Consider the following 23,767-nt stretch of genomic DNA (forward strand, 5'->3'; position numbering starts at 1 on the left):
GAGGGGCCGCGATGTGCCTCTACCTGCCCAGCACACCTGTCTTCCTCTCCTTAGATCATCTCGTCTTCCTCCACGCATGAGTTGCACTTGGCCGGCGTGGAAAAAATGTGGACCGGCTCTCGCCTCTCTTTTCCCCTGGCACTTTGAAGCCTAAAGTGTGATTGCTCTTGGATCGTGGCCGCTTTCCCTTGAACGTTTTGTCATGAAAAGCAGGTTGGGCTCTCAGCTTTATCCCATAGCCAGTGATCCAGAACTAAACCAATCAGCCTGCTCTCTGCAGGATACTCTTAGCAACCAGAGAGAGTGAGGCATCGAGCAGATAGGGGCTTCCTCTGCTCTAAAACACATGTCCCTTTGTCTTCCCTGGATGTGACAAACACATCCATCACAATAATTTAATAAGAGACGGAATTAAATTCTACTGCCATGCTTTGATTTAAAGTTCATGTTGGTCAATAAGAGTAAGTGCAACCACAAGCAACCGATGATGAGATAACCTTGCTGTGATTTCATATGGCATTTTTTTGACAATTTGCAATGAATCGGAAATAAAAATGTGGAGTTTAGGTAGACCCTGTCTGAAAAATCTGCTTGGCAATCTGAAAAGTCATTAGCAGCAGAGACAGTTAAGTAACAACCCTTAAGCTTCGCTTATGCTCTCATTAACAGTTGATCTTATCAGTGTTCATTGCTGCTTATTACAGACCGCAAATTACACCAGCCATATGCACAGTCCCGTGACACCAACGAACATCATCCATCTTCACAAGACATTTGTCAGAACTTTAGTCGGATGTTTTGAAGTGTCACTCTAATGGGTGAGTATTAATGATATTGTGCGTTGTTCCCAATCTCTGTCATCTAAGTTCCTGTACTAACACATCCACAGTTAAATCTGATAGTTGAGCCAGTTTCAAAGGTCCTTTAAAAAGAACATTGAAGGCTTTTGTTATGTATGGTACATGTATTGCCTAACACTGCACTAACCTAAAGAGCTGCTCTTTATGTTGGTCTTATACTGCAGAGTATTGGCATTTCTCATTCCAACATTCCTTGTATTGCTTCTCTTGTCCTCTTTGGAACTATCCCTTTACATTTACATTTGTAAGCCATATATACGAGCTCAAACAAGTCCATTTCAAACTAAAGTCAGTAATGGAAAAAGAGGCACAACAACGTTGGTGGGTTTTTTAAATCCATGGAGATTGTGCATTTTGCCCCCAATGTTGAATGCCCACTAATGATGCTGTGATTTTTATTTAAGCCTGCTGTGGAATTCACAGGCTGCCATGTGATCCAGGGACCTGGGAATACCTGAGAGACCAGTGAAGACTGGTGTGAGCCACTGCCATTGTTGTCCTAATGCCTCCTTCAATTATCCACAAGCAGCTCATTTGTACACGAGCCCCTTACTGATGGCTAAACCACCCCTGCTGTTTTTTCACCAATTTCTCCCCTGATTAGCTGGATCAATGGGCATTAGAGGAACCCGGGACAGACCAAACACAGCAGGGGGGGGGTCTACTTTCAGACATCCCAGAAATCCCTCTGTCTACCTGTGTGCCAAGGACAAATGGAACGGAGATGGCCATTCAGTATTCAGTGCTAACCCACACACAATGTTTATTTACCCACCCTTCAAACTAGACACTTTTAATCTATTTTCCTTTTTGCTTTAGAAATGACAAAGCCAAGAAATGACTGGGGGCTGCTGGAGCAGAGTGAACGTTGATGCCTCATTGTCGCACGCATACACACGCACCAATAAACATGCTCACAGGTTCATCTTAACATAAAGATTGTCCAGGTATTTCTGATGTTTGTCTATTGACCTTTATACCTGTGCGTAGGCTTTATTTAGTGTTTGAACAGGTGTGGATGAAAGCCCCACTGGAGAGGAGAGAGAGGTGCTGTCCTCTGACTAGACAGTGATTCACCTTCCCCTGGTGTTGGGAGCATGGCTTTGGCCAGATGTCTCCTGCTGATGTTCTGGAACTGATCAAAGGTATGCAGTTCAAACCGCCAGTCTGTGGTGACAACCATGACAGTGGCATGTTCTAGCCGCCGTCTGATCCGATAAGCAGTTAGCGGGGTGTGTTAGGTGATGCGTATCTCCGGATTAATTGACACACCTGTGTTTCATTCACATCATAGACAGTCAGTCCTCATCATGATCAACTCATCAGAGATCCTTCAACACCGGGGCCACAGCTGGGGTGCTTGGGAAAGGTGTGGATGATCTTTAAGAGTATGCACAGCAACGTGAGTTGACTATGTGAGAGAAAGAGTGTGTGTCTCTCTGTCTGTGTGCGTGCGTGCGTATGAGACCTAATTATTGTGTATAAGTTTTGTAGTGGATACGTGTAGCTCTTGTGTGAGAGAATGCTCTCTCTCTGTCACGGTCTGTTGGAGTACAGTGCTGTATTACCTTCCTTCCAGCATGTGTGGAGATTTACTTTGAGGCCCCGTACTAAGCTGTGATTTGGGACAGTTTACCTGATGACATGAAAGAGGGATTGAGTAACTCTAACTTATTACACAGTAACAAAACCTGCTTGCATATGTGTATAACACTGGTAATACCTTTTTATAGGTTTATTCGATTTTATTTAAATGTATTTAAACTTGGAAAATCCCATTGAACCCAAGGGAGCCCTGCACACAATCATACAAATTCACAATATTTACAATTCCAATGCTTGCGGTGATCATTACTGCCATTAATTCCCTATCAATTGGAATCTCTATGTCAATGTATTTGTTGTAGTCTTTATGTTAGGATTGTGTATATTACTTGGAGAGAAAGAGGAGATGTTTTAATAAAAATACAAATCTGGGTGACATGAAATAGGTGCAAATTCCAGTTGAAGCTTAGCTGTGAAAGTTATCTGTTTTCAAAGGCCAAGGAGCCCTGACCCACAGCCATTGTCAGTGAACTCTGTCTTCAGCCGAAGACCAAACAATACCTTCTATTTGAACAGGTGATCCTATTTTAGATGGAAGACTAGTAGAGACTAGATGGGACCACTTTAGTCATTTAATGACAGCATTTCCAATGTTTTTGTTGAACGTTTCATTTGAAAGATTAGACCTAGCTATTAGGAAAGCAATTATTTTTAATTGTATAAATTTTTGGGGTGTATAATGACTGCATTTAGTGTATCTAACATCCAAAATGAACATCAGATCAGGAAATAAGTGTTAGGTAAACATTTTCGATCCAGCTAATTGTCATCATTCAACTTCATGTCAATTAGGTGATGTAATTAGCGTGAACATGTTTACCTTGGCAACAGTGGCTCTGTGTTTGGCACCTCTGAGCCTGTTTTGATCATCTCCGAAGGGCTGTACCAGTTGGTCATCGGAATCGTTTCTTCTTCTTCTGCTTGACAACTATTAATTGAAAGACGAGCGATATTCTCAAATATTTGTGGTGTACGTGTTCAACTGAACGTTCAAGCTTTGGTTTTTTAATGTCATTTCCACACTTTGATGTCTGATCCATCACTTTGATTGAAATTTACGAAGCTAAACGATGTCTTAACTTGTTCAAAGTAAACCTCAGACACCAAATCCATGCAGAGTGCAACATGAAATTGAGAGTGGAAGCTGCTGCTATAATGTAAGTTGAATGCAAAACATTGTATGGGATTGGTGTGTTGAAGAGGATAAAGTGTACATTGTGGTTCTAAATGGACTTTGATTGAATGATACCATGGTGTGAAAATCTACCTGGAGATGGATCATGGGTCAGATTCACATTCCTGTCTCCATTTCTCTGAAGCCCAGCCCTCTCTCTCACACCCAGGAGTCAGTCTGGGCCCACTGTGAGTCATGTGACTGCTAAGGAAGGAGGGGGGAACAGCAGGATAGGAGAGAGAACTTCACCAGACTAAGGTGAGACCCCCTTACCTGCTGAGTGCAGTCCTCTCTCGCCTCCCCACCCATCACCTGCATCTCACCTGAGCTCCTCCTGAGTCTCCATGTCAACCTTCATCTTAGGCAGCCTTCTGGATCGAGAGTCAATGTATGGCTGAGGACTGCAATTCATCCCTCAGAATTAATGGTGGAAGATTCTGTGACTTCTTTCATTCTGGATCTGGTGATGTACTTCATTAACAGCCCTATTATATTTCACTGTGGTAAAGAAGCCTCAAGACTTGACCTCTGCTCCATCTTGTGCCAACCTCAACAAGAATGTTTACTCTGATGTTGTGAAGTGCTCCTGAGATACGTCCCATTGTTTTGGTATCAGACTGTCCCCTTTATACCAGTGGATTGACACTTAAGACTCTGGACTCCTCTAAGAGCTTTTGGATAATGTTTGGCCCTGGGCAGTTGGTCTCCACTCTTCTACCTGCAGTCTTCCACTCGTCCGCAGCTCACTTGTTCCCTGCGTTCCCCACCAGACTGGGCTCCCCTCCACAGATCCTGATCCCTGGGCCCCTGATCAGCTATGAGTCCCTGCGGAGTTACTTGCAACCAGAGCCCTGCAAAGAGGCTCTGTTCCTGGCCACACAGGCAGCTGGGATGGGGCAGTTCACGGCCAGCATGGGTGAGTTCCAACCAACAGTCTGCCTTAGAATGTCAGAATTACTGTAACTTTGGAGAGCACATGGATATTTACATTCATGTGTGACAATTTATTACAGATACGTGTTGGCTTATTAGTTGGTGGAATGTATTTTCTCATAGAGAATCATTGAGCACTGTCTAATGGCAGTGTAAATGTTTACAAAAGATTTTCCTAACAGCTCCTAACAAACAATCAATTATCAAGCACGGTTAAAGAGGGCCTAATGAACGGCGGCGCTAATTATCCAATCTAGAGCCATTAGTTCCTTGTCAACTGTTGGCGATTGTGTAATTGGCGGTTGTGCTGTGCTTTCCAGATGAACAGAGGCCAGTGAAGCAGCGTCGTGCGCGGGCCAACTACAGCAGCTGGCAGCTGGAGGAGCTGGAGAAGACCTTTGAGAACACCCACTACCCTGACGTCTTCATGAGGGAAGCTCTGGCCCTCAGACTGGACCTCATCGAGGCCAGAGTGCAGGTACGATCCCAACACCCTCTTCCTTCCAAACCATTTTCACTAATGCATGAACTCTGATTTCTAGAAGCCATCTTTGTTTCTATCAGCTTTCATGCCACAATGTTACTGTATTTAATATATATATATAAATATTATTTGTTTATGAATACATCAAAAAACTGTTAAATCTAGTGGATACTGAAACATTTTTCGAAACTTATGTTTTGCATTGTAAGAGATTTCACTCTCTCATATTCTACATATTACATTGGTTCTATTTTCACCAGGTGTGGTTTCAGAACCGCCGGGCTAAGATGCGGAGGCAGCTAAAGTTACAGGGCCAGCTAGGAGAGCCATTTCCCAGGAAGGACAATGCTGAGGACACAACAACAGACAAACCCAATAAGAGCTTACCGGAGCTAGGGAGCTCTGACGGCGAGCACTGGGAGAGGAGGCAGGAGAAAGGAAGCTATCCCTGGACTAAAGTACCTCGTTCTGCTGTGATGACCACCCCCATACAGGGTATGATTCAGGGGCCAGCAGGGGAATGGGAGGGGATGGAGGGGCCCAGTCCAGAAGAGTTCCGCTGCTGTAGCATTGCCAAGCTGAGGGCCAAGGCCAGGGAGCACGAGGCTGAGATCCATAGCACTGTGGCCAGATCAGGAGGAGGAGAGACATCAGCACTGCAGACACAAACACAGAACATTGACGACAGAGAGAGCAACTGATATGGCTCTTTCTCTATGCATGGCTTTTGCAAACAGGTCCCGAAGACCTCATCATGGTTGAGGCAACTTGCCTAAATACCCCATCCTTGGTTTTATTCATTCTGTTATTCAATGAGGATATGAACTAACATTTACAAAAGGTGCTGATTTTTTTGTTTAATATTATATAAATGTATTGTGTTTTGAAATGCCATTATTTTTCTGTACTGGACATCTTTTTCTATCAACAATCACGCTAAACGTGTATTTTAAATGCTCAGACTAGGAAGAGGTGAATATATAGTATATCCACAGCAACATCTTATAAATATATAGTATATCCATAGCAACATCTTATAAATATATAGTATATCCATAGCAACATCTTATAAATATATAGTATATCCACAGTAACATCTTATAAATATATAGTATATCCACAGTAACATCTTATAAATAAATAGTATAGCCATGGTAACATCTTATAAATATATAGTATATCCATAACAACATCTTATAAATATATAGTATATCCATAGTAACATCTTGACATTTTATCCTTAATGTGTCTTTATACTTTGGCTGAACAATTTCAGTTTCTATCAAGAACTATCTTGAACTCTTGAACACATGAGACAAAGATGACATTGTTTCACATTCCCCACTGAGGTGGTTCATTTTATTTAACCTTTATTTATCCAGATGAGTCAATTCAGAATAAATTATTAAGTTAACACATTCATGGTTTTTCACACCTAAATAAATCTGTGCATAATACATGTTAAACTCAGACATGCAGTCCTGACCTTCATCCATCACCTCAGGGTCTTTAGATATTCTGCTGTATTACTGGTGACTAAATGCTCTTACATTAGCCATCAGATTAGGGTCAAATTAAGAGGAAACGCTCTGATGACTTCTCAATGACCTCATCGATGACAAGCCCAACCCTGGCCGGGGCTATCCTGTTACCTTCACTGCAGACCGAGAGGCAGGATGTCTGCGTGCTGCCACAGGCCCAATGGAAGTGGCTGAAAAATGACTGGCCCCAATGACAGGAACGCTTTCTAAGGATTACGAGGCAAATACATGTTGTTTTTTGCTGAGAAAGATGAACTTTTTACAACAGTGCTGTCATTTAAATACATCAGAGGGGCTATCACTGTTTGTATTTTTTATAGGTATTGTCGAAATGTATATTAAGACGACTCACATCTTGTATCGTCTTGAGCTATACCGTATATCGATGTTTAAAAAAGTACAGTCGGCTAAAACATATTTACAGGATGGGACTGTAAGAATAGCCTGTATCATCATTATCACTACTTTTCCAGAGGTGGCACTATTTGTCCTACTAAACCTTATTATGTTGATTTTCAGAGCATGGAAAGAGCAGCTGTTCCAAGTCTAATGGATTTTCAGCTTCACAGTCAGAGCACTTCCTTCGGGCTTAGACGTTGGCCTTTTTTGTATGGCCAATCTCCTGTATGACATGAACAGCCTTTAGTTCTGTGGAAGAAACATGGGATATGACACCACTTGGCCAAGGTCACTGCAAATTCCAATGCAGAATCTGGGGATATGAATTGGGACTTGGAAGGATTGTAATGAAAGGAGAATGTAAATATTGAGTGCAGGGCCGGCCCTAGCCTTTTCGGGGCGTTCTTGACAGCAGAGAGAAACATTTAAAGTTTTAAATTTAATTTCCTGCAATTCTACACATTTTGCCATGGCGCGGAGAGAAAAATGTGCAGTTATACAGAATATTTACTGAAATTCTACATATTTTGCCATGACTTATGATATCTGATTGAGAGTGACTAACAAAATCAAAGGGGGCCTATGCACACATGCCCTTCGTGCCCAGTAGATAATTAATTTGCCCATGACTACTACAAGTTTAGATAGCTAGGTAGACTAATTTACCAATCTAAAAAATGCTACCTGACGAGCTAATTGAGTGACTGACATAGCAAGAGGAAAACTGCTAATGCACGACATTGCACCTTGTGTATTATCCTATTCTAAAGCTCAACATTAAGTCGAGTCCCCTATTCATTTTTTTTAGTTGGGGGCACCATAAAGGCCGTGGGTCGAGCGCCTGTGTCACTTATGCCCAGGGCCGGCTCTGCTTGAGTGTTAGTTTGAGTCTTCTGTCTGTTTTCAAAAGTTTCTCTGTAGTCTAACAGTGCCCCCCTCTGGTAATGAAATCTCTTCTCCATTCATGGGCCTTTTATCAGTTAGATTTTCTCATCTCCTCCGTCCTCTCTTGCCTCTGAAAAAGGAACAAGTTAATCGAGGAGTGAACGTGGATGGAAATGCGCTTACTTGAAATGATACGGTCCTTCTCCACTCACTCGTCATTAGGAAAATTACGTTTACTGGGGTGGATCCCAAAATAAGTGTAAAGTGATCAAAACAAATTAAGTTACTTATGCAAGAGATTTTGTAGATAAAACAAACAATAAGTAGCATATTGTTTTTAAACGTGTGCATGTTTTTCTCCTCTGACAAAACAAAAGCTGATTCCAAGGGGATGTGGAAGATTTCAAAACTCTTCCGTGGTAGGATACACATGAATATCCTTGATGAAAATTGGCTATCGAGAAGGGGAGGACACTTTCGTTTGCCTACTAATGACTTGACACACTCTTGACCACTTATCGGTTTCCTGGTCATGGAGGAGAGAGGACGGAGGACGATCTTTTGCTCAAACGAGAAAACCCCATGGGTATTATTATAACTGTCCTTCCTTTATTCAATCATTATTGTATATTCATTGTCAGAAGCATATTTATTGCCAGTGTGCATTTGCTTCAGTAATAATTCAACTATCCATATCTTTATATTATGTAGATTTCAAGGTCTGGTAACACATATTTTGCTATTATGTTAAAACAATTCATATTTAAAAAACATGTTAATACAACGTTTTAGTGTAATTGCAGTGTTACTACACAAGTTTTTCCCAATCAATTTTGTTTTCTTTTTTTTGGTATGTTGTTCCTACTTTGTATTTGGCTACTTGTATTATTTACACCAAGTAAATGTATTTTTTTTTGCTGTTTGTAAATATATCAATGTCCATCTAATCTCTTTGTACGTTATGCATCTAGTTGAGGTTGTCGAGTTCTTGGTGGGTCAGTTTCTCCTATGTTGGGTCATACTCAAATTTCAGACACACTCAAGTTTGGACCCATCTCATTTGGGTCAAATTTAAAACCACTATTGGTGACCCCAAATGGGTCAGTGGGTCTGGATTAATTCGTTTAATGGAGACTTTAAGCCTCTTCTGAGTTTGCAACATGTAACTTAAAATATGTATCATTGGTTTTTCGAATGAAAATGACCCATATGCAAATGACCCATATGCTAATGAGCAAACAAGAGCTCAGCCGAATCCTTTGTATTCATTGCCTAATTGAGTTGCTCATTAAGGCTTCAACACTAATGTCTGCTCATTAGTGCGTTAATGTAGCCTATAGCCTATTATGTCCATGAAAACTATTGATATTAAAACCACACAGACTTCAACAATAGTGTAAACATTGATTGTATATATTTTTTTTTATACCAATGATTACCTTTCTGAAATAGACTATTCAGGACATAATGCAAATGAATATTTGATAACCGGACAGACACTAAAAATTACCGATTAATTGCCAACACTGTGATTATTAAAAAGTGCAATTATGTCACGGTGTAAAATGATAATTAACAGCGTTAACTAGGCTACTGAACCAAAGCCTCGCCCCCTTGCGTCACGCCAATATACTTTTTCATGAGGTATGCAATGGTTGCGTATCAGTCGCGAGCATCAGCTGATGATTGAACAGTTTGAACTGGCTTTTCTTTCTTGGTAATCGGTATCTTGTTTTCTACTACCTGCACATCACCTGAAATAAGACATAACACCCACTGGTTGCATACTTCTCTTTGGTATATATTTTTTTTCCTGAAGTCATTTATTTGACAGGACGCGCTCCGGGAAGGATGGCTGCCATCAAGGCGCTTCAACAGTGGTGCAAACTTCAATGTAATGGGTACCGAGATGTGGCTATCATCAACATGACAACTTCTTTTAGAGACGGGTTGGCGTTCTGTGCGCTTATCCATAAGTACAGACCGGACCTAATGTAAGCATTATAATGACTTAAAATATAGATTTGGGTGAAGAATTGATGTTCAACGTAATGGTTAATCAGGTGCAACAAATCATTAGCAGCTGGAAACAATCAATACGTCCAAACACTTCGATGGGCATTCGCTGTTAAAGCTAACGTTAGTTAAAACTTGTAATATTTTGAATCATATTATGAATAACCGACCTCGGTGTTTCCAAACTTGGTGCACTTTTTTTGTTTTGTTGCCATAACACTACACAGCTGATTCAGATGATCAGAGCTTGATTACTTGATTTGAATCAGCTGTGTAATGTTAGGGCAAAAACCAAAACTTGCAACGTTACCGAGTTTGGGAAACCTTGGCCTACTGTCGAGGTACCTTATCATAACCAAACAGTTCATGTTTTTGTCTTCTACTTTGCAAACACATTTTGTAGCTTAGGCTATAGCTTCAAATCATGATTAAAAAATAATAATTTTCTCATGTAACGTTAGGCCTAATGTAATCCCTTGAACACTACATACAATAGAAATAAAGTGCTATTTGCTATCATGTTCTATTTATTTTGAAGGAAAGTATTCCCAGTGGCTTCCTGTCTAACAATGGTGGCGGGAATCCCCCCTCCAGCGTCCTTTTAGCCAGAGGCTTGACAAAATTTGGTTGATAATTTTTTACATTTTATTTAACCTATATTTATCTAGGCATGTTGAAACAAAGAAACCTCGCAGCATAACCATTCCCACAAGATTTCTTGCTGTACTAGTGGATTACAATATTATTTGATGTATCCCAGAAACCTGGTTATTTTCCTTGAACAGGGCAGTTAACGTTAGTCACCCAAATTCATATGCGAATAACCTTTAATCAACATCCACAATGTGAATTATTAATTTCCCTGTGTTCTATATTCAGAGACTACGACTCCTTGAATAAAGAGGATGTTTTTGACAACAACAACTTGGTAAGATTTACTGTCTATTTATGCATGTAACATCAGCACAGTTAAAGTTTGTACATTGACATGACCATACTGAACTGTTTGGCCATCTTATCAGGAAGTCAGTTGGTTTGTGTTTGAGGGGATTGCATTGTTAAGTCCTTTGTAACGTTCAGGCCTATTATTATTATTAGCGAAGTCTCCAAAGGACTGGAATTGTGCACAAGTCTATTCATGGTTATTTTGATATAGACCTCAGGTCTGTCTATTGAACTGGGGCAAACAAGTTTTGCTCTGAAGGGTGATGTTAAATGCAACTCATGAAAAGAATGTGATGGCTCACCATGAATGTGACCTATTGCTTGTATCATGCATAGTATGTAAACGCAGTGGCCAAATGCAGAACGTCTTTCCCAGTTGATAACTGGACAATATGTGTTCCTAGGATTTCATGTGCCAGGCAAGGTTATTCATACACCAACTGTAGTTTGGGAAAGCATCTCTGCTTGGGGTGCTATACAAGGTCTGTCCCATGTTGCTGTTTTATTGTGAGGAGAATGTCATCTGCGAGTTGTACGGAGCGTGTCAAGTCAGTAAGTCTTACACTGTAAACAATTCACTTGGTAGTGACTTTGGCTAGTTACACTCATTTCTATTGATGCTTCGACAGATGCCGGCTTAGCTATTAATAACTGAAGAACATCAGACATTATGTTTGACTTGGTTGTATTTAACTTATTTTTAACTCTTTGTGGAATTATTTGACCAACTCTTATTTCCCCCCCCCCATATTTCCTTCATACCAGGATGTGTGTTAGGACTGTTGGGATAAGAATGAGTCAAACAGCAGCGCAGCTGGGACTTGTCCATAATTTAGTCATTCTCTCTGTGCTGATTTCCTCTGTTTTTGAGGATTACAGACCTCATAGTGTTCTATGCACTCCAGGATCTGTTGCAAAACACTAGCTGCTAGTCGTGGCGATCCCCCACAGCGTCTGTTAAGAACCTGAGTACCAGAAGAGGCTCCCTGGGTTATTCATTATGAATGAGGCTTACTGTTATCCGTGGGCCACTCGATCCGCATGAAAAAGGTCCATTTACAAATGTTAGACAGTATGGTGAGACAACAGTGCTTGGGAGGTTGCATAAGAACATGTTTTAAACCACAAAGAAGAGTGTATATTTTTCTCAGTATTAGTAACGGTAGACTATTTGACCAACCAACTAGGAAGGAATTCCCCCATGGTGGAATCCAAACACCCATTTTGTGTAGCTACTTCTTTTTAGTCTGTATTTCATGACAAGGCGGTCCCAGTCCTTCATGTGTGTCTCTCAGGTTTCTCTCTGTGGTGGGTGTATCTGTCACTACAGACTACAAATATGCATTTGTCTTGTCCAGACTCTGTTTCGTTACGGTACAGCAACAATGGCCAATTCCGTTAGTTATACAGAGAATCTCAAATGTAGAAATTTTTGGCTTTCTCCTGCTCCAACGTGAACGGATATGCCGTTCTGCAAGGCTGTACTTTAACATTTTAATGAGCACGTCCAGGTTGATCCTGAACAATGCCCCGTTCTCCTTCTCCCTCCTTGTTCCCAGGGCTGAGTGTGCACAGGAAATGTGCTATTCATTATTCACCCCCTGTCCAGACCTCCCCAGCATGGGGCCACAAACAGCTGCTGGCTGGACTTTACGATTTTCTATTTCTGAAGAGACCATTTTGTCTGGCTTGTTTACAGTTAAATTAAGTAGCTGCTTTGTATATTAAGAAACCCTCAAGAACATTGGGAAAGTGTTATTCAAATTATGTAAGATTTTTCCTTATTACCTCAGCTTTTTTTGAACATTTACAAAAAACATTGTACATTTTTACGAACTGTTCTGCTTACTAGGGGGTACTCCACAATACACCTGACCCCTCTAATTTTTGACTGTCTATGGCTTTAGGGTTGGTTAATAAAACAAGTGTTTTATTTTAACTTCAGGCTTTCCGGGTTGCAGAGGACAAGCTGGGGATCGCTGCTCTGCTGGATGCAGAGGACATGGTGGCCCTTAGGATCCCAGACCGACTGAGTGTCCTCACCTACGTCTCCCAGTACTACAACTACTTCCACGGACGCAACCCTAGTAAGGCTGTCTGACTTGAGGCAGCTTTGTTACATTGGAGCACTAGCCTATATGTTGCACTATAAGTGTTTCCTTTCCTGGTGAGGTGTTACTTAAGGTGATTGTGTGAAGTACACAGGTGTCATGTTGTGTTAAATTGGATGAAAACGTTGCTTCAAACCTGTTTAGTGTAATGTGCTTGTCCTTACAATCAGTAGTAAATTTAAAACTTGGCAAATGTTTTTGTTTTTCAAATTGTTTATGGTTATTGGTTTATAAGATGTTGTATATCCAAACTATTTCAGTTTCACATACACAAAGCATCTCTACTGAGCTGTTGGTTCATGTATCGTAGACTATTGTGGCTCAACCCTTTGATTTCTGATGGCCAATGTTTTTTCCAGTTGGAGGGGTGGGTGCTGTGAAAAGACCAGCAGAGGGCTCCAAGGAGGAGCCATGTGGAAAGAAGAATCTCCCGGTGGTGGCCAAAACCATGGTGTATAAAATGGCCATAGAGAATCGTCCACCTCCCTCCTCTCTCATGGTGAAAACCTCCCCCAAAGCAACCAGAGCTGCTGTTCAGGTTAGAGGAGTACAAATGGCTCTTTGTCTTGAAAAAATACAAATTATCAGATGTTTGACAGGTATACATTTTGGTGAAGTACTGAATGTACGCTGTATGTGGACACACCTTCAAATTAGTGGATTTGGCTATTTCAGCCACACCCGTTGCTGACAGGTGTATAGATTCAAGCACACAGCCATGCAATCTCCGTAGACAAACATTGGCAGTGGAATGTCCTTACTGCAGAGCTCAGTGACTTTCAATGTGGCACAGTCATAGGATGCCACCTTTCCAACAAGTCAGTTCATAAAATGTCTGCCCTGCTAGAGCTGCCCCAGTCAACTGTAAGTGCTGTTATTGTGAAGTGGAAAAGTCTAGGAGCAACAATGGCTCGATGTGGTCAGCCACACAAGCTCACAGAACGGGACCGCCGAGTGCTGTAGTGTGTAAAAAATCGTCTGTCCTCTGTTGCAACGCTCACGACCGAGTTCCAAATTGCCTTTGGAAGCAACGTCAGCACTAACTGTTTGTCAGGAGCTTCATGAAATGGGTTTCCATTGCCGAGCAGCCACACAAGCTTAAGATCGCAATGCCAAGCGTTGGCTCGAGTGGTGTAATGCTCGCCGCCATTGGACTCTGGAGCAGTGGAAATGCTTTCTCTGGAGTGACGAATCAAAATCAAATCAAATTTTTATTGGTCACATACACATGGTTAGCAGTTAATGCGAGTGTAGTGAAATGCTTGTGCTTCTAGTTCTGACCATGCAGTAATATCTAACAAGTAATCTAACAATTTCACAACCACTACCTTATATATACACACGTGTTAAGGAATTAATAAGAATATGTACATATAAATATATGGATGAGTGATGGCTGAACGGCATAGGCAAGATGCAGTAGATGGTACAGTATACAGTGGGGCAAAAAAGTATTTAGTCAGCCACCAATTGTGCAAGTTCTCCCACTTTAAAAGATGAGAAGCCTGTAATTTTCATCATAGGTATACCTCAACTATGACAGACAAAATGAGGGAAAAAAATCCAGAAAATCACATTGTAGGATTTTTAATGAATTTATTTGCAAATTATGGTGGAAAATAAGTATTTGGTCACCTACAAACAAGCAAGATTTCTGGCTCTCAGACCTGTAACTTCTTCTTTAAGAGGCTCCTCTGTCCTCCACTCGTTACCTGTATTAATGGCACCTGTTTGAACTTGTTATCAGTATAAAAGACACCTGTCCACAACCTCAAACAGTCACACTCCAAACTCCACTATGGCTAAGACCAAAGAGCTGTCAAAGGACACCAGAAACAAAATTGTAGACCTGCACCAGGCTGGGAAGACTGAATCTGCAATAGGTAAGCAGCTTGGTTTGAAGAAATCAACTGTGGGAGCAATTATTAGGAAATGGAAGACCTACAAGACCACTGATAATCTCCCTCGATCTGAGGCTCCACGCAAGATCTCACCCCGTGGGGTCAAAATGATCACAAGAACGGTGAGCAACAATCCCAGAACCACACGGGGGGACCTAGTGAATGACCTGCAGAGAGCTGGGACCAAAGTAACAAAGCCTACCATCAGTAACACACTACGCCGCCAGGGACTCAAATCCTGCAGTGCCAGATGTGTCCCCCTGCTTAAGCCAGTACATGTCCAGGCCCGTCTGAAGTTTACTAGAGAGCATTTGGATGATCCAGAAGAAGATTGGGAGAATGTCATATGGTCAGATGAAACCAAAATAGAACTTTTTGGTAAAAACTCAACTCGTCGTGTTTGGAGGACAAAGAATGCTGAGTTGCATCCAAAGAACACCATACCTACTGTGAAGCATGGGGGTGGAAACATCATGCTTTGGGGCTGTTTTTCTGCAAAGGGACCAGGACGACTGATCCGTGTAAAGGAAAGAATGAATGGAGCCATGTATCGTGAGATTGAGTGAAAACCTCCTTCCATCAGCAAGGGTGAAGATGAAACGTGGCTGGGTCTTTCAGCATGACAATGATCCCAAACACACCGCCCGGGCAACGAAGGAGTGGCTTCGTAAGAAGCATTTCAAGGTCCTGGAGTGGCCTAGCCAGTCTCCAGATCTCAACCCCAAAGAAAATCTTTGGAGGGAGTTGAAAGTGTGTTGCCCAGCAACAGCCCCAAAACATCACTGCTCTAGAGATCTGCATGGAGGAATGCGCCAAAATACCAGCAACAGTGTGTGAAAACCTTGTGAAGACTTACAGAAAATGTTTGACCTCTGTCATTGCCAACAAAGGGTATATAACAAAGTATAGAGAAACTTTTGTTATTGACCAAATACTTATTTTCCACCATAATATGCAAATAAATTCATTAAAAATCCTACAATGTGATTTTTTTTCATTTTTTTTCTCATTTTGTCTGTCATAGTTGAAGTGTACCTATGATGAAAATTACAGGCCTCATCTTTTTAAGTGGGAGAACTTGCACAATTGGTGGCTGACTAAATACTTTTTTACCCCACTGTATACATATCAGATGAGTAATGTAGGGTATGTAAACATTATATAAAGTGGCATTGTTTTAAAGTGACTAGTGATACATTTATTACATCCAACTATTAAAGTGGCTAGAGATTTGAGTCCGTATGTTGGCAGCAGCCACTCAATGTTAGTGATGGCTGTTAAACAGTCTGATGGCCTTGAGAGAGAAGCTGTTTTTCAGTCTCTCGGTTCCAGCTTTGATGCACCTGTACTGACCTCGCCTTCTGGATGATAGCGGGGTGAACAGGCAGTGGCTCGGGTGGTTGTTGTCCTTGATGATCTTTTTGGCCTTACTGTGACATCGGGTGGTGTAGGTGTCCTGGAGGGCAGGTAGTTTGCCCCCGGTGATGCGCTGTGCAGACCTCACTACCCTCTGGAGAGCCTTGCGGTTGTGGGTGGTGCAGTTGCCGTACCAGGCGGCGATACAGCCCGACAGGATGCTCTCGATTGTGCATCTGTAAAAGTATGTGAATGACAAACCAAATTTCTTCAGCCTCCTGAGGTTGAAGAGGCGCTGTTGCGCCTTCTTCACCACGCTGTCTGTGGGTGGACCATTTCAGTTTGTCCGTGATGTGTACGCCGAGGACCTTAACTTTCCACAATCTCCACTACTGTCCAGTCGGTGGATAGGGGGGTGCTCCGTCTGCTGTTTTCTGAAGTCCATGATCATCTCCTTTGTTTTGTTGAGTGAGGTTATTTTCCTGAATCACGCTTCACTGTTTGGCAGTCCGATGGATGAATCTGAGTTTGGCCAGGAACGCTACCTGCCCCAATGTGTAGTGCCATCTAAGGTTTAGTGGATAAATAATGGTCTGGGGCTGTTTTTCATGGTTTGGGCTAGGCCCCTTAGTTCCACTGAAGGGAAATCTTAATGCTGGTTTGTCAAGCTCGGTGTGGAAGAACTTGACTGGCCTGCACAAACCCCTGACCTTAACTCCATCTACCACCTTCTTTGGGATGAATTGGACCGCCAACTGCGAGCCAGGCCTCATCGCCCAACATCAGTGCCCGAACTCACTAATGCTGTTGTGGCTGAATGGAAGCAAGTTCCTGCAGCAGTGTTCCAACATGTAGTGGAAAGCCTTCCCAGAAGAGTGGAGGCTGTTAAAGCAGTAAAGGGTCGACCAACTCCAAATGAATGCCCATGATTTTGGCATGAGATGTTTGACGAGCAGGTGTCCACATACTTTTGGTTATGTAATGTATCTAAAACGTCCCTTTTTCAGGACCCTGTCTTTCAAAGATAACTTCACAGATCTTCATTGTAAACAGTTTAAACACTGTTTCCAATGCTTGTTCGATGAACCGTAAACAATTAATGAACATGCACCTGTGGAACGGTCGTATAGGCACTAACAGCTTACAGATGGTAGGCAATTAAGGTCACAGTTATGAAAACTTAGGACACTAAAGAGGCCTTTCTATTGACTCTGAAAAACACCAAAAGAAAGATGCCCAGGGTCCCTGCTCATCTGCGTGAACTTGCCTTAGGCATGCTGCAAGGAGGCATGAGGACTGCAGATGTGGCCAGGGCAATAAATTGCAATGCCTGTACTGTGAGACGTCTAAGACAGCGCTACAGGGAGACAGGACGGACAGCTGATCGTCCTCGCAGTGGCAGACCACGTGTAACAATATCGGTACATCCGAACATCACACCTGCGGGACAGGTACAGGATGGCAACAACTGCCCGAGTTACACCAGGAACGCACAATCCCTCAATCAGTGCTCAGACTGTCCACAATAGGCTGGACTGAGAGCTTGTAGGCCTGTTGTAAGGCAGGTCCTCACCAGACATCACCGTCAACAACGTCGCCTATGGGCACAAACCCACCGTCGCTGGACCAGACGGGACTGACAATAAGTGCTCTTCACTGACGAGTCGCGGTTTTGTCTCACCAGGGGTGATGGTCGGTTCGAGTTTATCGTCAACGGAATGAGTGTTACACCGAGGCCTGTACTCTGGAGCGGGAGCGATTTGGTGGAGGGTCCGTCATGGTCTGGGGCGGTGTGTCACAGCATCATCGGACTGAGCTTGTTGTCATTGCAGGCAAATCTCAACGCTGTGTGTTACAGGGAAGACATCCACCTACCTCATGTGGTACCCTTCCTGCAAGCTCATTTTGACATGACCCTCCAGCATGACAATGCCACCAGCCATACTGTTTGTGGAGAGCTCCCCTTTGTTCAGGGACACATTTAATTTCTGTTAGTCACATGTCTGTGGAACTTGTTCAGTATGTCTCAGTTGTTGAATCTTGTGTAAATATTTGTATGAACATGACATATTTTTGCTGATAATAAATGCAGTTGACTGTGAGGACTTTTTTATTTTTTTTTAACATGAGTACGTGACCTAAACACTTAATTTGATTTCTCTCTCTCCCCTCCACAGAAGACTGATGTCTTGGTGGAGAGCTCCAATAAGACGGGCACTCTCAGCAGTAAATGTGTTGTGTGCAAATGCCACGTTCATCTGGTCCAACGGCACTTCATCGAGGGGAAGCTTTACCACAGGAGCTGCTTCAAGTAAATGTCCGCTTTAAACATATACAGCAGCTCCATCATTATGGTTAAAACATGTTGACACCTTTTTATGTTGCACCTTTCACCAGGTGCAGTGAATGCTCCAACGTCCTCCTGGCTAGGGCCTATAAACCAGGGAAGGAGCCAGGTTGCTTCATCTGTAATGACCACCAGAACACCAAGAATGGCTACAACAAACCTCCCTCTGGGGTTGTCATCCAGACCGGATGCCCAAGCGCCAACGTTGAATCCAAAAGTGACACCAGCAGAGTCCAGTCTGTGTCCCGCCCGACCTCTGTGCCTTTGACCCCCATCAAGTGTGTCTTGAAGCCTGTGGAGACCACCACCCCAGCTCCCCAACCATGGACCAGCTCGGCCCAGAGAACCCAGGCAGCACGGCAGAGGTTCTTCCAGTCCTCTACCCCCACCCCAGAGGGCCCCTCCAGCAGCCAGAAGCCCTCAGTACTGCCGACGGTGCCCCTGAGTCCTGAGGAAGAGAAGAACCGAGCCAGGGCTGTCATTACCAAGAAACTAGTTGAGGCGAACTGCAACAACAATAACACCAGATACTTTGTTATCCGACCAGCAGAAAGGAGGTGAGAAAAGGCCTATGGGTTTACCTACAGGCTTTTAGTCTTCAAGTGTGCACAGTTCATCTCATTTTGTGGATGTCAGCAAATACTAAATGTACATTTCCAAACCTAATGGTGATAGTATTGCTTCCCAGGTTTGAAGACATGGTAAGCTCAGCTGACCTCCCCAGCTGGAAGCAGGCTAAATGTGGGCCAGGCACAGCAGGACAACTCTTCACCAGCCCCACCAGCAATAAGGAATTGCTTAACACTGTCAACAAAGCCAGCGCCAGACCATCAACTGTATCCTCCACCAAAGGCAAGCTTTTTTAATTACACTTCATTTTCAGAACTTTATCACGATCATGTTTTTACAATGGGTCATAAGGGAAGCTTCAAAAGCTGGAACGCTTTCGATTACCTTGTTAATACAAGGGTGTAGCCGCGAACAGCATTTCCATACAGTTTAACAAAAGTCTATTTTAAGAGCATGAAAATAAGATGCGCTGCTAGTGCATTAGCAGTCTTCACTAACAGCCATTTTTAATTTGGTCATCCCAGCTTGTTTAGCCCTTTTTTAAAATGTTTTTTTATCACTAAATTAAATTGTAGAATTTGATAAGGAGCTTGAATCATACTCTCCTTTCAAAATGTATTTCTTTGGCAGTAAATGCAGACCGTGCAGAGGCTCCTGTTAACTGGCGATCAAAGCTCAAGCCTGTTAAAAATGGACCAGGACTGAAGTAAGTCTGGACTGCTCGTCAGTTATCTATTAATCAACCATTTTCTTTCTAATCCTGTACATCCACACAAAGGGAAGGCAGGTATTGTCACCCGGGTGAGAGATTCAATTATATATCTGATCTGGAGAGCTAACCAGTTGGGCGTCTCATGTATCCACTCCTCCAGCCTGCGGATTCATCCTGCCTCGCCCTGCTCTGTTATGGCTGACTGGCTCAAATTGCAGCCACTCTCCTCCCCCATCCTCACAAGTCCCAAGGAGTGCTATGGCTGAAATGAACCCTAGTGCACCACTAACTAGTTTCCCAGAATTCCCCCTGATGACCCCCTCCACTGTTTTCTCACCTCCATTATTTCTAAATATATATAAGGTGAGGCTGAATGTTCTTTTTGTACTTACTGTATGTTCAATCCAAAATGGTTGATTTCAGGGGAAAGTACAATATTTTCCTGCTCCTTACATGCACCCTCTTTCTCCAGGACCTCTGACTCTGGGGACCAAATGATCATTGTTGAGCAACCCAAACCTGAAGCCACTTTGAAGTCTTTTGCTACTAGTATCGTCGTCAACATCCGCTCTACCTCTCATCCGATTCCCCCACCTGCCTTCAACCCTCCTCCACCTAGCCCGGTGTCTCTCAGAGCTCCGTCTCCCAAGCAGCCCCGTTGCGGCTCTGGAGGCTTGGGTACATGCTTTTTATTATCCTCTATACTTGGCAGAGTAGTGATTACTCAATCATTTATGAGACCCTAAACATTTTCAATGACTTGTTGGGATTTTAAATTATATCGCGCTTCACCTTCTAGGTACAAAAAATGGGAATTATTCTACTCCTCTGTTGTCCACTCCTCCCCTGGTTCCTGTCTGGCACAGGGTTCCCACTCCCAATAAGCCTCACCACAGCTTTGCAGGATTGGGTAAAAACAAGAACTCCATTCAGTGATTGCATCGCAACAATATATTTGGAATATATTGCAGTTTATTAATCGGTTACATTTGGGTTTTTTTAGGCTCAACGGATGGCAATTATTCTCCACCTATGTCTCCTAAACAGCTTCGCCAGGGCTCCACAGGTTAGACTGGGCCTTCACTTTCTATTACCAGACATTGTCTCAACCATTGATGTTTTCATCTTTTTTTTTCTTATGTCTTAGCCTGTTTATTTTGTTTAAGTTAAGTCTTGTGTGACAATGGCTCCCTGATTGTCAGCCATTAGATATGTAATAATCCTATTTTATCTACCTCTTAGGCTCCAAAAATGGAAAGTATTTGTCACCCACAAACACCTCCCAGTCTGAAATGAGTTCACCCTCGGTAAGTTGTCAGTTATGTCTCATACATAGTGGCATGTTACTAGAGCTTATCAGGAAATAACTATCCTATGTGAAAATATGTAATATTCTTATGACATTTTCATGTCATAGTTAAATAATTACACAGGATTAGCAGTTGGTGGTGACACTGTGGGTTTTTCTTTGTTTTGTTCAATGTAAGTCCCATCACATCCCCATGGACCAGATAGTGAAGGAGCTGCGTGATATTGAAGACAGCCTGGGTGATTTGGAGAGGAAGGGAGTGGAGATGGAGAAGAGGCTTCGCAGCTGTGAGGAAGGTACTTTCCAATGAACTTCCCTTTACTCCCAGTGTCCCTCCCTCTGTTGATGTTGACTAATAGCGATTGCCAAAGCAAGTGGGAGGGAGGTCCTCTGCATACACTTTCTCATTTTAGTTAAGTTATTGGTTTTGGGACTGGTCTGGCTTTTGAAGGACTTAAAGGACAAGTGATTCTGCACACAGTTATGTTAAAGAAGACGGACCATGTTTCAACCCTAACTGGGTCTTTTTTCAGGACAGGATTTTGAAGGACACCATGGGAGAATCTCAATTGCCTGCTCCTCGCCTCAACCCATTGGATGAGAAAGCCAGAAGCCCCTCCCCTCTGACCTTCTCCCATGGGTTTTGAGAAGGGGAGAGTATGCAATTGAGATTCTCCCCCTCTATCAAAGTTTATTTCCAAGTAAACTTCCAAATAGACCAGCCTTTATGATTAGATATTTATTAATGTACTTCAATTGAAATGGCCCAGTCCCTCCACTATTCTCAGTTTTGAGTTGTGCTCTGATGGTGAGCATGTTATCCCTGCAGCCCACCTGGGACTTTACACTGGAATCCAAACCCACACAGCCTGGAGGGGAGAGGTGTGACTGGCGAACAGGTTCCATTTCCCTCCTCTACGGCCCAATGAGGCGAGAGGCAGGCACTGCCCACATGAGGGTACCTTCTCCCTCTCTGATACTATCCATCTCCCTTGAGTGATAGAGGTGGTGGTGAAGAGCTGACCAGCCCCAGAGACTGGCTGTGGCTGCAGACAGAGCAGGAGCAGTAGGGGGGCCTGATTGCTCTGCTCAAGGTCACCATCTGGGCACAGTTATATTAATATTATTATCCGGTTCACTGCTTTACTCCCTCCCTCACTCCTTACATGCACCTGTCTGTCCTGCTGATAGGAGGCAGGGGGAGTTAATGGGACACTTCTCTTCTCTCTGTCCCAGGCCAGTTTATACTATTGGTTGTGGCTGGTGTGTTTGTATACCCACAGCCCTTAGGCACTGACAAAGGCTCAATGTGCATGTTGGACTGGAACACCGTGATTCATTTTGTTCATAAGTCTTGCACAAATAGATGTAATTTATTTTATGTATTGCCAATGAACTTCCTTGACACTGGCCTTTTGCAGAGGGCAAGGGGGACATTTTGATGGACCCTCTGATGGTTGACTGGTTCAACCTTATCCGAAAGAAGCAGACGTACATTAGGAGGGAGTCGGAGCTTGTGTACATGTGAGTACTTAAGTTAAATGTTACCCAAATGTATATGCACTATTTCGGGTTTACAATGGCTTAAAAATCACTTATTGCATTTGTCAGAGCTAAGACTCAAGACCTGGAGGAGCAGCAGCCTGGGGTGGAGGGTGAGCTGCGCAGACTGTTGGAGAAACCAGGTAGGAGGCACAATGTTCACACAGCACCTCAACTGTTCACTTTACATCCCCCTAACAGATCAGCAGCTACCGTGTTGTAGTGCTCCTATGTCTAACACAGGTCTTATCCCTGGTGTCACAGATCATCTGAAGTCTACAGAGGAGCGTCGGCGAGAGAGCAGGCTGATGGAGAGGTTGATGGAGATTGTGAACGGTAGAAACGCCATTGTAGAAGGACTGGATGAAGACAGGCTCAGGTAGGGAAATGGCGCAACTTTATTGCTTGTACAATTTGATGTGAGTTGTGACCCTTTTTTTTATCTGCAATGGTCACTGAGGTCAAGCTGGATGTGTAACTTGAAAAACATAAACCTGTTCTCTATTTTAGGGAAGATGAAGAGGATCAGCAGTTGAATGAAATGATGCAGACTCTTGGTGAGTATTTAAAGTGGTTGATTTAAAATGCCCCTGTCTTTAAACCCTGGGATGTTCCTTGTTTAATGTCATTTTCTCTCTTTGTTCTGGTGGACAGGACTTAAAAAATCCAAAATCAAGAGGAAGTCCTTCAAAATGCTGTTCAGACGAAAAAGTAGTAAAAAGGTCACCGTGTTTTGATTGTTCTACCCTGCTCTAGGGGCGAGGTATGCGTCTTCCAATGTGTCTGGATTGTTTTTAAATTGGCTTTATATTTTCAATGATACAGAGTGTGTACACCAACTTGTGTTCATGGCGGTATTGGAGTTGCGCTAACAAGTAACAAGATTGTATGTTGCTCATCCTGAAAGATCTGAAGGTCAAAGACTAACTTTTTTTTTCAGCTACTTATCAGATCAAGTTGGGGTTTCATCGCAAAGGTTTGTTTAGAAATGCTTTTTGTTTGAGAAGACTCCAGGCTTTCACTCTTCATTTAGTGTTCAGTTGTTGTTCTTGAGATGGGTCTCATGACACTTGACTG

The 23,767-nt window shown here is 42.9% G+C and overlaps 2 protein-coding genes across 2 annotated transcripts; both read left to right on the forward strand.

Annotated features, from left to right (window-relative positions):
- The first annotated feature begins 4,320 nt into the window (after positions 1 to 4,320).
- Positions 4,321 to 6,791, forward strand: LOC120044009 (retinal homeobox protein Rx1-like). The gene is made up of 4 exons (XM_038988602.1): positions 4,321 to 4,555; positions 4,893 to 5,050; positions 5,317 to 5,709; positions 6,720 to 6,791. The coding sequence occupies exons 1-4, from the start codon at positions 4,321 to 4,323 to the stop codon at positions 6,789 to 6,791; spliced, it is 858 nt and encodes a 285-aa protein (XP_038844530.1).
- Positions 6,792 to 9,732: 2,941 nt separating this feature from the next.
- Positions 9,733 to 23,427, forward strand: LOC120044010 (MICAL-like protein 2). The gene is made up of 14 exons (XM_038988603.1): positions 9,733 to 9,875; positions 10,777 to 10,825; positions 12,788 to 12,929; positions 13,313 to 13,452; positions 18,388 to 18,521; positions 18,608 to 19,114; positions 20,312 to 20,517; positions 21,082 to 21,146; positions 21,327 to 21,444; positions 22,570 to 22,672; positions 22,760 to 22,833; positions 22,955 to 23,069; positions 23,201 to 23,247; positions 23,345 to 23,427. Exons 1-14 carry the CDS (start codon positions 9,733 to 9,735, stop codon positions 23,425 to 23,427), a joined length of 1,926 nt encoding a protein of 641 aa, XP_038844531.1.
- The last annotated feature ends 340 nt before the right edge of the window (positions 23,428 to 23,767 follow it).

The sequence above is a fragment of the Salvelinus namaycush genome, chromosome 3, assembly GCF_016432855.1.
Source record: "Salvelinus namaycush isolate Seneca chromosome 3, SaNama_1.0, whole genome shotgun sequence".
Classification (NCBI taxonomy): Eukaryota; Metazoa; Chordata; class Actinopteri; order Salmoniformes; family Salmonidae; genus Salvelinus; species Salvelinus namaycush.

Coding starts and splice junctions, on each gene's coding strand:
- LOC120044009 (XM_038988602.1), top strand. CDS start 4,321: ATGTTTGGCCCTGGGCAGTTGGTCTCCACTCTTCTACCTGCAGTCTTC. Junction 4,556..4,892: donor GCAGTTCACGGCCAGCATGG/GTGAGTTCCAAC, acceptor TGTGCTTTCCAG/ATGAACAGAGGCCAGTGAAG. Junction 5,710..6,719: donor CAGGAGGAGGAGAGACATCA/GCACTGCAGACA, acceptor CCTTCACTGCAG/ACCGAGAGGCAGGATGTCTG.
- LOC120044010 (XM_038988603.1), top strand. CDS start 9,733: ATGGCTGCCATCAAGGCGCTTCAACAGTGGTGCAAACTTCAATGTAAT. Junction 12,930..13,312: donor CTTCCACGGACGCAACCCTA/GTAAGGCTGTCT, acceptor TGTTTTTTCCAG/TTGGAGGGGTGGGTGCTGTG. Junction 23,070..23,200: donor CTGGATGAAGACAGGCTCAG/GTAGGGAAATGG, acceptor TCTCTATTTTAG/GGAAGATGAAGAGGATCAGC.